General features: G+C 42.9%; 2 protein-coding genes across 2 annotated transcripts in view; one reads left to right on the top strand and one right to left on the bottom strand.

Moving 5' to 3' along the window:
- Positions 1-1,152: 1,152 nt before the first annotated feature.
- On the bottom strand, positions 1,153-10,338 carry LOC123512747 (sec1 family domain-containing protein 2-like). Its single transcript, XM_045269321.1, is given in 14 exon segments — positions 1,153-2,784; positions 2,787-2,848; positions 3,367-3,522; positions 4,076-4,178; positions 4,279-4,471; positions 5,064-5,189; positions 5,609-5,752; positions 6,109-6,235; positions 6,810-6,982; positions 7,583-7,764; positions 8,229-8,406; positions 8,739-8,972; positions 9,222-9,417; positions 9,889-10,338. Coding segments are annotated over 13 exon segments (2,013 nt in total). The 5' UTR covers positions 9,402-9,417; positions 9,889-10,338; the 3' UTR covers positions 1,153-2,629.
- Positions 10,339-11,205: 867 nt separating this feature from the next.
- The window catches only part of LOC123512748 (allantoicase-like), an 11,115-nt gene continuing 7,929 nt past the window's right edge, over positions 11,206-14,391 (top strand). Inside the window, exons 1-5 of the mRNA XM_045269322.1 lie at positions 11,206-11,482; positions 12,150-12,212; positions 13,254-13,368; positions 14,037-14,138; positions 14,227-14,315. Of these exons, the coding sequence (XP_045125257.1) occupies positions 13,305-13,368; positions 14,037-14,138; positions 14,227-14,315 (255 nt within the window). The 5' untranslated portion in view covers positions 11,206-11,482; positions 12,150-12,212; positions 13,254-13,304. The remainder of the gene's footprint in view (positions 11,483-12,149; positions 12,213-13,253; positions 13,369-14,036; positions 14,139-14,226; positions 14,316-14,391) is intronic.

Here is a 14,391-nt window from a genome sequence, read left to right as displayed (position 1 = left end):
GATCATAAACTTATCCCATAATCAAAACACCACTAAACACCACCTATTTGCCGAACAGAGACGCGGAACACACTTCAAAAGCAACAATATATTTATAAAAACCATAAAAAAACATACTATGGAAGCTGATGTTATTGTTACGATATATATGAAAAAAAGTATTGGAACCCGCCGGCTGGGGGGCCGGCTGCCGGGGATCCCTGGGGTGCCGGATGGGGGAGGGTGGAGGCGATAAAATTTTCGGGAATAAGGCAACACTTCACTGATATTGCGTGTATGTGTGTATGTATGTATGTGTGTGTGTGTGTGTGTGGCAAAACTGCGACAATAGTGTGGATTTGTTTGGGTATGTTAAGAGTATGTGTGTTTACGAGTGTTTTGGGTATACAGTATAGGAGTGAGTGTGTGTGTGTGTGTGTGTGTGTGTGTGTGTGGCAAAACTGAGACAGTAGCACTAAACACACCACTACCACCACCAATGGCACCACCAACACTACTGCGGCTCTAACCCGTAGCCGACCAGCGGTAAGTATCCGTGTGATTAACAGTGGCTACAGAAGGTACATGTCTTTAACCATTCATTACTAAATATATTAATGGGACACTTTACGTACGCAAATTTCACACCGATTTATAACTTATTGTGACATTTTTTTTTTATTGTTATTGCATGCAGATACGGTTACTTGTCAAAGCAGTAAATATTGTATACAGCGAGTGTTTGCATCTCCCGCGAGAAAATTATGGAAAAAAATAAAAAACGAGGTAGTTTACTTGAAAGGTACACTATGATATTTTTAATTCTCATTTTCTATCGTCTCTACTTTTGATACACGAGTATTTTTGGCAACATACCAGGGTGAATTGATAATAAGCAGAGAAATATACACATTTTTTCACGCATATCTATCCTTTTATCTTCCTACAAATCTGTTTAATTATATGTCTACCTATGAATTTATATGTTTATCCTATCTATCTATCTGTCCATTTACCTATCTATCAACCTATTATCTGCTTATCTATCTATCTATCTTCACACAAGCACGCAGACTATTAACAAACAGGCATGGGTGGGTGGTGGTAAGAGTGTTGGGTGGTGTGGGTGTTTGGGGGGAATATTGCTGGGATAAGTACAAAAGCTGACCAGAGTATTCTCAATCCTTCATTGCTTTCTCTAGTACACTCCTGAACTTCCTACATGCTACTGTATTTCCTTTTGACTTTTACTGAGGCAACCCAGTCATCCCTTCACAATAGGAAAATATAATAATAGTATTCAAAGTGACAATTCTTCTAAGGCTACAGAGGTGATAAAATAGGATTCTCTAAGTCTTCTTCCTGTAGATTAGCAGGATCTGTGAAACTATTGAAGTCATGAATAAAAAAAAAAACACATTGAAACCCAAATAATTTCCATTAGTAGTGGTTGAAAAAAGACACTGATGTTTAAGCTTACAGTTTGATAACAACAACACTGCCATGAATCAGACAAACACAAGTGGGAAATTAAATTACTCAATAGTACTTGTAAGAGGACTAGATGGAATAAAATAATAATAATAATAATAATAATAATAATAATAATAATATATATATATATACCAGACTATCAGTCCTACACACAATGACTCTTACATAGCACCACACTAAAGCTCGTACTCTGAAACCCACTGCTTTCTCACCATCACTACTTTCCAAAGGCTCTAGTTGAAGATACTCATGTTTTTAAGGGTATTCATATGGTTCTAGTGATGAAATGACAAGATTTCTAGAAGATTATAAGGAGAAACGTCTTAAAAATCCTGCTCGTTGTCTGTGTGGCCTTGCAAAACTGTGATGAGAGAGCAAGGCGTTTTTGAATACAGGCGTTATTCACACCCTTAGCCTGTCAGCCCATGGTGGAGAGGGACAGTCTCACACACCACCTGACAACACACCATGGGCTCCAGCATAGCACACTTGGACACATACTTCAGCAGCAGATAACAGCACACACTGGTTCACCCTTGCCACTTCATAATGAGATTGTGCCCTACCCTTCATCCACTGCAATCCTGACTCTCCTACACGATAATAACAATAGAAATAATAATAGCAATAATGGAAAATGAAGAGCAGGACTAGCATTGATATATTCATAAAAAAAAAAGCAAATAAAAATAATACTAGCTCTGGTTCTTCAATTTACATCTATGCTTTCCACGTGAAAAATCCACCACTGATAATGATGGAAATTAATAACAACAACAATAAAGACATTAAATATAGTTCCTACCTTTCCTTATACTTGACATCACATTGTAGCTGTATAGTAAGTGGTAACCTTGCATTATCTAATTATGTGACATGTAATGATATAATTTGTCAACCATTAAATAGCTTAATGATATGAAGACCTGAAATACATGACTAACTGCCACTACTACTACCACTACTACTATTACTACTATCCCCATTACTGTTTCTACTATTATGAGAGAGAGAGAGAGAGAGAGAGAGAGAGAGAGAGAGAGAGAGAGAGAGAGAGAGAGAGAGAGAGAGAGAGAGAGAGAGAGAGAGAGAGAGAGAGAGAGAGAGAGAGAGAGAGAGAGAGAGAGAGAGAGTGAAACAGCCTTAAACCTACCCTTTAAAACCCTCTGAGGAAAAAGTTGGGCTGCATTGCCTTCTGTACAGTGTCCCTTGGGTAGGACAAGTGTGAGGAGGCAAGGATCACTCTGCAGGGAGAGTCGAGGGCCTTCACTGTGCGTCTCACCTCCTTCACCTCCCCTGGCGACACTCCCCAACCACCCACACCAGCATGACAGGAGCATCACGTGGGGAAGGCTTGCTTACATTGACAAACAGGCTGAAAGTAAGAAAAAAATATATAAATAAATAAATAAATATAATAATGGATGTTAGTATGAGTAAGAGGGTGTCAAGATGATGAGTAAAAGTGTTATCTATTCTTCCTGTTAATCTGAGAGGACTTGTTTGCTATGATGAGGTGGCTGTGGCTGTGGCTGTGAGGAGACAATACACAGGATGTTCCTCGTAAGAAGTGTGAGTAGAGCCAGTTTAGTTTAACCCCTTCAGTATTGGGATGCCTTTTTACCTTGTTTTTTTGTGAGTGATTAGATGATTTTATTGACATTAGGAAGGGTCTATGAAGGTTAAAAGATTAATGGCTAGAGTCTTCATTATTTTAATCCCTATATACAGTTTCTGAAGCTGTTTTAATTTAAGATCACCAAATAATGAGAATAAATATGAAGAAGTGTTATGGTACTAAAAGGGGTAAATGTTATCTATTTGCCAGATGGCCTGATGATGATGGGAAAAAAAGTGATTCAAACTCAGTCCTCAGAGAAAGCACAGTCTTACCTGAAGCCGGTCTTGATGAGGTCCTTGAACCCGGCTGACTTGTACTCCAGGTCAGTGATCTCCCCCTGAGGTGCAGCCAGGCAGTCCTGCACCAGCCGTGGCAACAGGCTGTGGTAGGAAGCCGGCTCCACCCCGTCACCCGGGGAATGTACACTCCTGCAGGCACCAACATGACAAGATTTGGTGAGCTTATATAATGAATTCTTTTAACCTCTTCAGTACTGGGATGCATTTTTATAACAAGTTGTTGGTGTGATTAGACAATTCTATTTACATTAGGAAGGGTCTGCATAGATCAGAAGGTTAATGCCCAGAGTCTTCATTGTTTTAGCCCCTTCATAAGTTTCTGAAGTTGTTTAAAATCACTGAATAGTAAGCAGAATGAATATGAAAACATGTCATGCTACTGAAGGGGTTAAAAAGGACACTGGATTTTTCTTTTCACATGACAACACAAAATAAGGGAAGGTGAATGAAGCCATTAGACCTCTTGGTGGCAGTCAGTATCTATGTGAACCAACCTACAACTGGTGTACCATATCAAATACTACATCTTAGAGCTTTGTGAATGCAGAGGTACATAAGAATTTGCCTTTGTTTTCTTTTTCAGAAACTAAAATCACAACAATTCTTATTTCCTTTGGTGTTTGATACAAGGATGTCTGAGTGAGTGAGTGAAGGAGTGTTGGCAAGTGGAAGTGCTTCTCACCGGTAGTTTTTGAGGTGTTCCCTGGCGGTGGTGAGGGCGTGGAGCTGGCTGGCTACACTCTGGGCTGTCTTCAGGGCTGACACCTCATCCACTTCATCCCCAACTGTACCCACAACAAAACAACACATCAATTCTGCTTCCTTTTCACACATGACATTACAATGAACAAGTGACGACTAACAGCACAACATTTCACCACTGACCCAATTCAAGGAGGAGGTCTGAGAGCTCCTCCTTATCCTCCACAATGGCATGGGACAGCAGGTTGATGAGGGCATACTCCTCTCGCTGGGAGAATACACCAGGGCCTCCCAGTGACGCCACATACACCATCAGGCTCAGCAGATCGTCCAGGGTGACTCCGTGGCTCTTCCGTGTCCTCAACAGCTGGAAGATCTACCAAGGAGACGAGACATATTTCTTTTCTAATGCAAGAGGGGAAGTTGGCCATGGGCAACAAAAAGTTAAAAAAAAAAAAAAGGCCCACTTGATTACCAGATGAAAAGGAAAGTATTGAATATATGGTTGGCTCTCCAGTTTCTCCTTTTCTTCTCTCTAGGTCTGTATTATATTTGATGATTTATTAGACACATTGCCCTTATCTATCTATTTAGAACTACTACTTATGTTGAGCCCTAAAGGATGTCTAGTTTAATAGTTTTAGAATGTTAGTGAGTGGAATGTTATTTGATAGACTTAGAGAGAGAGAGAGAGAGAGAGAGAGAGAGAGAGAGAGAGAGAGAGAGAGAGAGAGAGAGAGAGAGAGAGAGAGAGAGAGAGAGAGAGAGAGAGAGAGAGAGAGAGAGAGAGATAATAAGACAAATAAACATACATAAATGAGTTATAATGAAGATGACTGGTATATGAATGATGAAGGTTGACGTGTGTGATGGTGTGGACGTGGACAACAGACCAGACATGAAGGAGACAGGAAAGGCAACAATAATCCCTGAGAGGAGGCTGTTACCTGTGAGAAAGGCGACGCTACCTGGGTGAAGGGCGGCGTCTCCTCTGGGTCGGCCAGGGCCTGCAGGAGTCGCTTCTCCAGGCTGAACAGCTGGTCCTGGTGTGTGTGGCGAGGGTCTGTCACTGCCTCCACTGCCCCAAGACCTTGCTGTGGAGGGAGAGCTTTTCTATGGATGAGCGGCACTGACCAACGAAAACAGAGTAAAAAAAAATGCTCACTGAGGAGTTGGTCCCAAGAGGAATGTTAACCCCTTCAGTACTGGGATACATTTTTACCTTGAGTTTTGAGTGTGATTAGACAATTTTATTTACATTAGGAAGGGTTCTATGGAGGTCAGAAGATTAATGGTTACAGTCTTCACAAATTCACTATTTCAATTCTACACATGAGTTTCTGAAGCTGCATAAAATCATCATATATGTAGTAAGCAGAATGAATATGAAAACGTGGCATGATATTAAATGGATTCATTCAAAATTCAAGGATGAGTCCCAAAATGAAAGAGTTCAAGTTATGTACAGTACAGTGACACTTAAAGAATCAGACACTGGGAATCCTGAGCTGACCTGGAGCAGAGCAGCATTGTCTGTGAAAGCGTCAATGTCCGAGGCAAACTGCTGGATGTTCCTCTTCAGGTTGTCCACCATCAGTTTGCCCTCCTTCTGTGGTGAGCCTGGAGGGAGGTCCTTGCGACTGGCTGCCTCCACCACCTGGGGGAATGTGAACCAGAGAAAGCTGTACTCAGAGACACTTATGAGCCGCACCTCCACTACTTTGAACAGCTCTAGTTAGCCCCTTCAGTATGGGAATGCATTTTTATCATGAATTTGGGTGTGATTAGATGACTTTATTTACATTAGAAGAGTTTATGGTGTCAGATGATTAATGACCAGAGTCTTCACTACTTCAATCCCGACATAAGTTTCTGGAGCTTTATGAAATCACCAAATAGTGCAGAATCAACATGAAAATGCATCATGGTGCCGAAGAGAGTAAAGAAAGAAAAATCAAAGAGCCTGACTCCAACAAGCACAAGCAGTGAAGGACACACATCAGACACACTCACATGTTTGTTAAGCAGTGAGAGTGTTTCCTTGGGCGGAGCAGTGACCAGCGACCCGAGGACCTCCGCTGCCCGCTGCTCCCTGCCCTGCGGCGCCAGACAACCCGGCACCAGCGTCCACTCACATGACCTGACACACGACACACACAGGTACAACACAAACCAGCAGACATAATGGTACACATACATAAAAATACAGGTCCTCTCTTACAAGTCTGAATTTGTGTAATGAAGTGAGAGGAATGATAAGAAGCATGAAAAGTATCTATATCATCTGAGGAAATGTGCTGGGATGTCTGGCAGTGGAGGCAAGATAAGGCTACAGGAGCATTTCAGGTGTGTACTGTATTAGGTAATATCAAGTACTATGTAAATATATTAACCCTTTAACTGTCATTTGGTACATTTTTCTGGGAAATCTTTACTTGTCCTGCAACCACATCCAATCTTTGAACAGAGAAAAAATTGCAAAATATATCCTTTTCATAGCTAGCATTCTTGTAGACACTTATAAAACACTTCACACTTTGCTTCTATTGCTGCTAAATGTTTCCAGCCACAGTGAAAGAGTTAAAGTTAAATAAACAATGCTTTTTTTCATCCTCCCAACACATTCCCATCAAACCTAACCTAACAAAACAAAACAAAAAAACTTGTCTTTTCTAATCAGCACCACAACACACCCCACCACTTGGCCAGCTTACGGATGGACATCACAGAGCGGCGCCATGTTGATAGCTGAGTCAAGGCAGTGGCCAGGCAGGCGAGGCAGCAGGGCCAGCAGGCGGGCCATCAATGTGTCGCCGCTATGGTCTGCAGCACTCACAAGGTCCAGCGTGCGGTCCACCACCACCAGCGACACCTTGTTGGTTGCCACCTGAGAGGAAGGAAGTGCTTGGGTCCATGTCAAGATTAGCAAACCCTCCAGCTCTCCTCACTTCCCAGTTCCCCCCTCACACCTCTTTCACTTAGCTGACATGATGTGTGAATGTATATATAACCAAAACTAACCTAACTATAACTTTAACTGAACCTAACTCGGGATAAAGTTAGTGTTATGTTATGTTAGGTTAAAGTTATGGCTAGGTTAGGTTTGGTTATATTTTCATTCACATGTCATGTCAGCTGAGTGAAAGAACAGCATAAGGGGAGCTAGGAGACGAGGAAAGCTGGAGGGTTTGCTATTCTTGACATGATCCAGTGTCTGTGTTTGTGTCTCTTCACAGGAAATGTTCACCTAAGGGGCTGCCGTGGTACAGTGGAACCGTGCATGCTTTGGGGTCCAAGAGGTCTCCAAGCATACAGGTTCGAATCCTGACCACAGTCCTAGTATAGGTATGGCTTCCTTACTTAAGGTAATGGTTCCCTAGCGGCTGGGGTTTCAGACAGGAGATACCCCAAAAAGTACCTCCTGTAGCCCATAAATTCCCATGAAAAGCCAACATGGTGAAAAAAAAAGAAAAAAGTGGAGACACACCTTTCGTCTCTGTCTTGCTGGAGGAAACACATCCAGCTCTGTGCCGACAATGTGAGCCGTCTGTCCCATGGTGAAGATCTCCTCCCGTGCGTTCATCCCCTGCAGGAGGCTATGCATGGCTGCCACCAGCTGCCGCACACACACACGCATCTCATGGGGGAGGTGGTGGAACTCAACTTCACCTAATGGAGAGAGTTAAGGAATTGAGTGCTTTTTTTCTTATGTAAGAACAGAGAGCTAGCCAAAAACAACATGAAAAGAAAAAAAAGGCCCACTTAGTTACCTTTTGCATGTCCGAGAGAGTTATCCAAAATAAAAGGGATAAATGTGTTGAAACCTCCTTATTAAATGAAGTCAAGTCATAGGAGACTGGAAATACAGAAGCAGGTAGAGAGTTCCAGAGTTTACCAGAGAGTGTGTGAGGTCAGTGTTGACATAGATAGTGTTGGTAAATACAGCAAAAGCAGGGTCAGAAGATAACTAACCTTTCTCTCACACACTCCTATGCAATCAAACTGACCAATGAGACATGTAACAGAGAAAACACAAGCACAGAGGAAAAATTACTGCAAAAAAAGCAATTATTTAATCCTTACACTGACCAATCCTATCACTCTCATCTCACTCCTTCCTGCTACACACTCACCTAGACCAGCGAGGGGCTTGATTTTGTCACCGCGAGTCACTGCCTGGTGGTGTTTGGATATTCGGGGCACGTCGGGGCTGAGCAGCGGGTACAGAGAGGCAAACACTGGCATGAAGAACAGGTCCTCAGAGTACGGGACGATGACCAGAGGGAGGTAAAATATTTCCACGGTGTAGTTCTGGAAGTTGTGAGGGGTTAAGTTACATTTTGTCTTAGTCTTAAGTTCATGCATCTAGTGAATCAATGAATAATGTCTCTTAGGACTTGTGCCTCTAAATATTGAGTTTTTTCCTTATTCCCTCTGTTAAGTTAGGATAGGTCTAAATATTTCTGTGTTTATACCTTCACACATCTACAAACACTTGGCCTATTCAAGCTTAGCAGCAAATAAACAAGATGTTATTCCTGTCACTCAAACTTTTAACTTCCTTTCCGGTAAAGATGTATCATGACACAGCCTTTGTATCTTTGAGTACTGAAATGTGGCCAGCTCTGCCTAGCCATACCCACCATGTTGCCCATCCAGGTCAGCACATTCTGTTCCAGCTCAGTGGTCAGCACGCCATCGTCTACATCCCGGCCGCCGTACCGAGCATAGGTGTGCACGCTGGGGTGGGCTGAGCTGACCACCACGCAGTAGTGGAAGCTGGATGCCTGGATGACGTCTTTGAGCACAGTGGCTGTGGTGCCGCGCACTGGACCACTCAGCAGGAAGGCTGCCTTCACGTCCCTCTCGCCGCCTTTCTGTTGACAGTGACAGCAAGGTGAATGATGAAAGGCAGACTCACCAAGTTTCTTTTACTTACTACTACTACTACTACTACTACTTCTACTTGGTTTATTTCACTATCAGGCATATCTTACACTGTGGCACCGAAAAAAAAATCCCTGGAATTATACATTTACTACTGTACAGCACACTATATGCATTCAAACCTAATTGCTAATATATCAAATGAAGGAAACAGATCATGAATGCCCTCAGCACTTCACCTCAAACGACGAGAACTCCTTGACATTCTTGGCCCCAGCGTCAGCCAGCCTGCCCAGCCCACCACTCCAGTGCAGACTCTCAGCTGTTGGTCCGTCCACAAACACCAGAGCATTCTTCACCTTCTTGCATGCCTCAGTCCACCATGCCTCGCTGACGTGGCTGGCACTCACCGCCTCCATGGCACCGGCACTCACTCTGCAACAAAGTGACATCACATGTAACCTTCATCATGCTAATAATTTCAACACAAGCAACACTATTACTATTTCGGGATTTCGTACAGCTTCAGAAACTTATGTTGGGGATTAAAATAGTGAAGACTGTGGCCATTAATCTTCTGACCTCCATAGACCTTTCCCAATGTAATTAAAATTGTCTAATCGTACACAAAACTCAAGGTAAAAATGCATCACAGTACTGAAGGAATAAAACTGCCCTGAATGAGTAAGAGACCAACAATAGGGTATGTTCAGTTGCCTTTTTCCTTCTACTAGTGAAGACTGTGGCCATTAATCTTCCGACCTCCATAGACCCTTCCTAATGTTAATAAAAACGTCTAATCGTACACAAAAAGGTAAAAAAGTGTGTCCCAGTACTGAGGGAGTTAAACAGTCTAGCCTGAGTGAGTCAAAAAAGCAAGTTAGTGGTGTCTTTCCTTCCACTCACCTGACAGTCACAGCTGACACATATGGTGGCGCAATCTTCACTGTTCACTGGTTATTGGGTATTCCTGTCCCTGTGTTTCCCTGCCTTCATTGTCATTCTGTGTGTGTGTTCAGGTGACTCAGTCCTATTATCTCCACAATATCAGTTACGAGTTCTGAGTTTTGACATTTACTTATCTACATATCGTGGGATGTCTCTTGTTTTTTTCCTCTTTTTTTCTTTCTTTGTAATGATTTGGCTAAAGTACTGTGGTGGTTGTTAGTGTTGTGTTAGTGTTGTTGTGGTGATGGGTATGGTAGTGAAGCAAGAGGCAAGGCAAAGATATAACAGTAAGTAGGTATTTTGTTTACGTCCAGCCTCCACTGAGTTCACTCACGACTCCACCAGCGTTGATCTTAATCCTGAGTTCTGTCATTACAGGTGGCTCAGGAATCAGGATTACTATTATATTGCTCCCTATCTCCTCCATTAGTCCCCATCACACACACACACACACACACACACACACACAGAGAGAGAGAGAGAGAGAGAGAGAGAGAGAGACGTCCTATAGGGAAAGGCAAACATCAATTCACAGCAAACTCCAGTAAAAAATGTTTTTATATAATATATTTTGCTGAGCATTCGCCGTATTTGTACATCCATATTTATATCCTCAGGAATAGAGGCCCTTTAGAGCACCATTGGTTGGAAGAATAGGGTCTGATTATTGTGATAAAGAATAAATAATAATAAAAAAAAAAGTGAGGAAGTGACAAGCGACAAGAGTGAGAATTCAAATGGATGGCGACTGTGTGTGTGTGTGTGTGTGTGTGTGTGTAACTCACCACAGTCGTCTGCTGGTCACCCAGCCAGCCTTCCCCATTACGGAGCTAGCTCAGAGCTCATAGACCGATCTTCGGGTAGGACTGGGACCACAACACACACTGAGAAAGCGAGGCCACAACTGCTCGAGTTACATTCCGTACCTGTTTACTGTTAGGTGAACAGACCCTACACATTATAAAGAAGCTTGCCCATTGCCTCGCCGCGCCCGGGACTCGAAGCCGGGCCTTTTCGGTTGTGAGCCGAAAGTGCTCTCTCTCTCTCTCTCTCTCTCTCTCTCTCTCTCTCTCTAAGATCATTAAAAGTCAATCTTTTCAGTGAAGAGATTATAGCTGCAGAAAGTATTCATAAATTTAAGGAAAAGTTGGATAAAGGTTGGCATGGAGACAGCTAGGTCACTATGAGCTCCGCCCGAACCCTGTAATATACAACTAAATAGGTAAACACACACACACACACACACACACACCGCGTAGTGTTCCATCGGTGTCCTTGGGGGAACAGGACTGTGCTGGGCAGGCTGCACTAGTCAGTGCAAGGAGTAGTAAGCTCCTTCGGAGGTGGAGGGGCGGGTGGTGTAAGTGGAGGGTGAGGAGGAGATAGGAACAAGGACGAATGCCAACCCAGTCGGCACCCAGCAGCAGTCGCCAAAGCTAGTCAGTTAGAGACAGTGTTGGGTAGAGGGCAGTTATGGCGCTCCGTCCCTCACAGCCAGCAACAGGGGAGGCGAGGCCCGTTTGCCGAGCTGAATAATCTGGCGTCAGAAAAGGTGAGGTGCTGTGCAAGGTTACGACGAAGTGTGGGCTACTGGACTGGGACTGCATGAATAGTTTCTCTCTCTCTCTCTCTCTCTCTCTCTCTCTCTCTCTCTCTCTCTCTCTCAATCGATTTCTAATTAACTGACACTTGTATTTCACTTTTAAGAAACAAGTATATAAAATGTTGATATGGTATGTATCTTCTCTCTCTCTCTCTCTCTCTCTCTCTCTCTGGTAAAGAGCACAAGGGTAGCTGTACGAAGCCTACAAGTAGCAGAGAATGTATTTCTTATGTAAGAGACACTGGCCAAGGGCAGCAAAAAAGAGCATGTCTAATACTGTCGTCATCTCAATATGTATCTATCTGTCTTTCCCCTAATCTCTCCTTCCCTTGTGTGGCCAGGCAAGCTGCTCCACAGTCTCCATGCACGACAAAGGGCATATCAACTAACACAAATATACACACTTATGATGCAATCTTTAGGGAAGCGGTATGCATATTTTGTTTTCATCTGCATTATTCTAAAGATGTAACAGGGAGTGAGTGTTAGAGTGAATATCTGACTGAGTTAATTAAACGCAGCATCAGCTAGCCAGGGTCATATATGGCGCCACTCAGATATCACAGAGATGATGAATTGTGCTGTCTCATGGTTGTTTCTCCGTGTCTGTCCACAGCTCGGCGCCAGGATCCTGTTTGCCACTGATGACTGGTTCGCGGTGGCCGAGAACCTCCTGAAGGTGAGACGAGACTGTGAACAGACCTCACGTGGGTTATGATGTCCGGCTGTGCTTTCCATAATGCAGGAACACGACCGCAGCGTATGTGTTGAGCGGCCAGTTCCTTTCTACGCTGCCTTTGCTCTCATATCTCACCACCATTCACAGTGATGCTAAAGTGCTAGATATGGAAATAGGTGGAAGAAAATGGGGAAGGCAGAAGGAGAGATGGAAGGACAAGAGAGAGAGAGAGAGAGAGAGAGAGAGAGAGAGAGAGAGAGAGAGAGAGAGAGAGAGAGAGAGAGAAGGAGAGGCTATGCATGCGTCCCAGAAACATCCTATCCTTGGCTAGAATTTGATCAGTGAACTTCTTTTGTGCAGTCGATATTCTACTTACAAATTTCATCTTTCTGTTCCTTGTCAACTTATTCTCACACGTCACTCCAATCATATCCTTATTTTTCCTTATAAAGGAAAGTAGTAATCATTTTATCATGCCCTTTCTTTGCTGAGTAATCACAAGTGACACAGGGACGACAAAATCATACGGAAATGAAACGATACCCTTCACATCATGACATCTTAGCATACATTTTTGTCTTTTTTGTATAAGAGGGAAAATTGGCTAAGGGGACAAAAACGAGGGAAAAACACTTAGTTGCCAGCCCCTTGCAGGTCGAGAGAGTTAGACGAAAAAAAAGGGGGATAAATGTCTTGAAACCTCCTTCTTAACACTTTCATTACTGGGACGTATTTTTACCTTGAGTTTTGGGTGTGATTAGACGATTTTATTTACATTAGAAGGAGTCTATGGAGGAAAGATGATTAATGACCAGATTTTTCACTATTCTAATCTCCCATATAAGTTTCTGAAGCTGCATAAAATTACCAAATAGTAAGCAGAACATATATGAAAACACATCCTAGTACAGAAGAGGTTAAGTGAAGTCAAGTGATAGGAAGATGGAAATATAGAAGCAGGTAGAGAATTCCAATGTGTGAAGTGTGGGGCTGGGGTAGAGTATACAAGCTAACCTGAACTTCCCTGTCATCGCACTGAAGGATAGCGAAGCGGAGTGGAGAGAGGGGGAGTTCACCAGTTGCGGGAAGTGGATGGATGGATGGGAGACCAGGAGGAAGAGGAAGCCTGGGCATGACTGGTGCATCATCAAGCTTGGTGAGTGACGTGAGTGAAGCAATGAGATGAATGATGCAAGTGAGGAAGGGCGAATGAATATGTACATTGCCGATAGAGAGAGAGAGAGATTGATAGAGTGATTGAATGACTGAGTAAGTGTTTTATTTATTAATTTACTGACTGATTGACTGAATGAGTGACTGGAAAATTAGGTCAGTTGCTGCAATAACGATATCATAATGGTGTCCTGTAGGAAAACGTTAGTATTTACATGAAAATGAAAGAAAAAGAAACTAGCACGCATCACACACACACACACACACACACACACACACACACACACACACACACACACACACACACACACACACACACACACACACACACACACAAAATGGTAGATGGATAAAGAAACATGAAAAAGGTGGAGAAGGAAACGGAAAAGGAGAAGAAAGAGGAAAAGGAGGAAGAGAAAGAGGAGGATAAGGAGATGCAGAGTAAATAAACACAAAAATAAAACAAACAAGAATCACACAAACAACACAAATACTTCTTGCAACACACACACACACACACACACACACACACACACACACACACACACACACACACACACACACACACACATACACACACACTTGTTCCATGAGTGACACTGATCGTTGAAGGAATGATCGAGTAATTTTGCTCTTTATCGCCATGAACAGGAGTGGCGGGAGAAGTAGCGGGCGTTGACGTGGACACCTCCTTCTTCACTGGTAACTATGTGCCTCGAGTGTCCCTACAGGCGGCGACGCTGACGAAGGAAGGTGAGTACGCTGCCTGATTTAATTGAGTTGATATATGTTGGTGTGCATCCATTAATCTGTGTTCATTAACTTGTTGCTTCACTTTCAGAGGAGAATCTCATACCAAGGAGGAAAAGTGAGATGGGAAGTGAGGCGCCTGAGAAAGACTTGGCTGCTGTGGCGAGGCTCGGGAGTGAGGTAAGAGAAAGATATATATATATATATATATATATATATATATATATATATATATATATATATATATATATATATA

Source organism: Portunus trituberculatus, chromosome 34, assembly GCF_017591435.1.
Source record: "Portunus trituberculatus isolate SZX2019 chromosome 34, ASM1759143v1, whole genome shotgun sequence".
Taxonomy (NCBI): domain Eukaryota; kingdom Metazoa; phylum Arthropoda; class Malacostraca; order Decapoda; family Portunidae; genus Portunus; species Portunus trituberculatus.
Note: the sequence above shows the minus strand (reverse complement) of the source record. Positions and strands in the feature narration are given on the sequence as shown.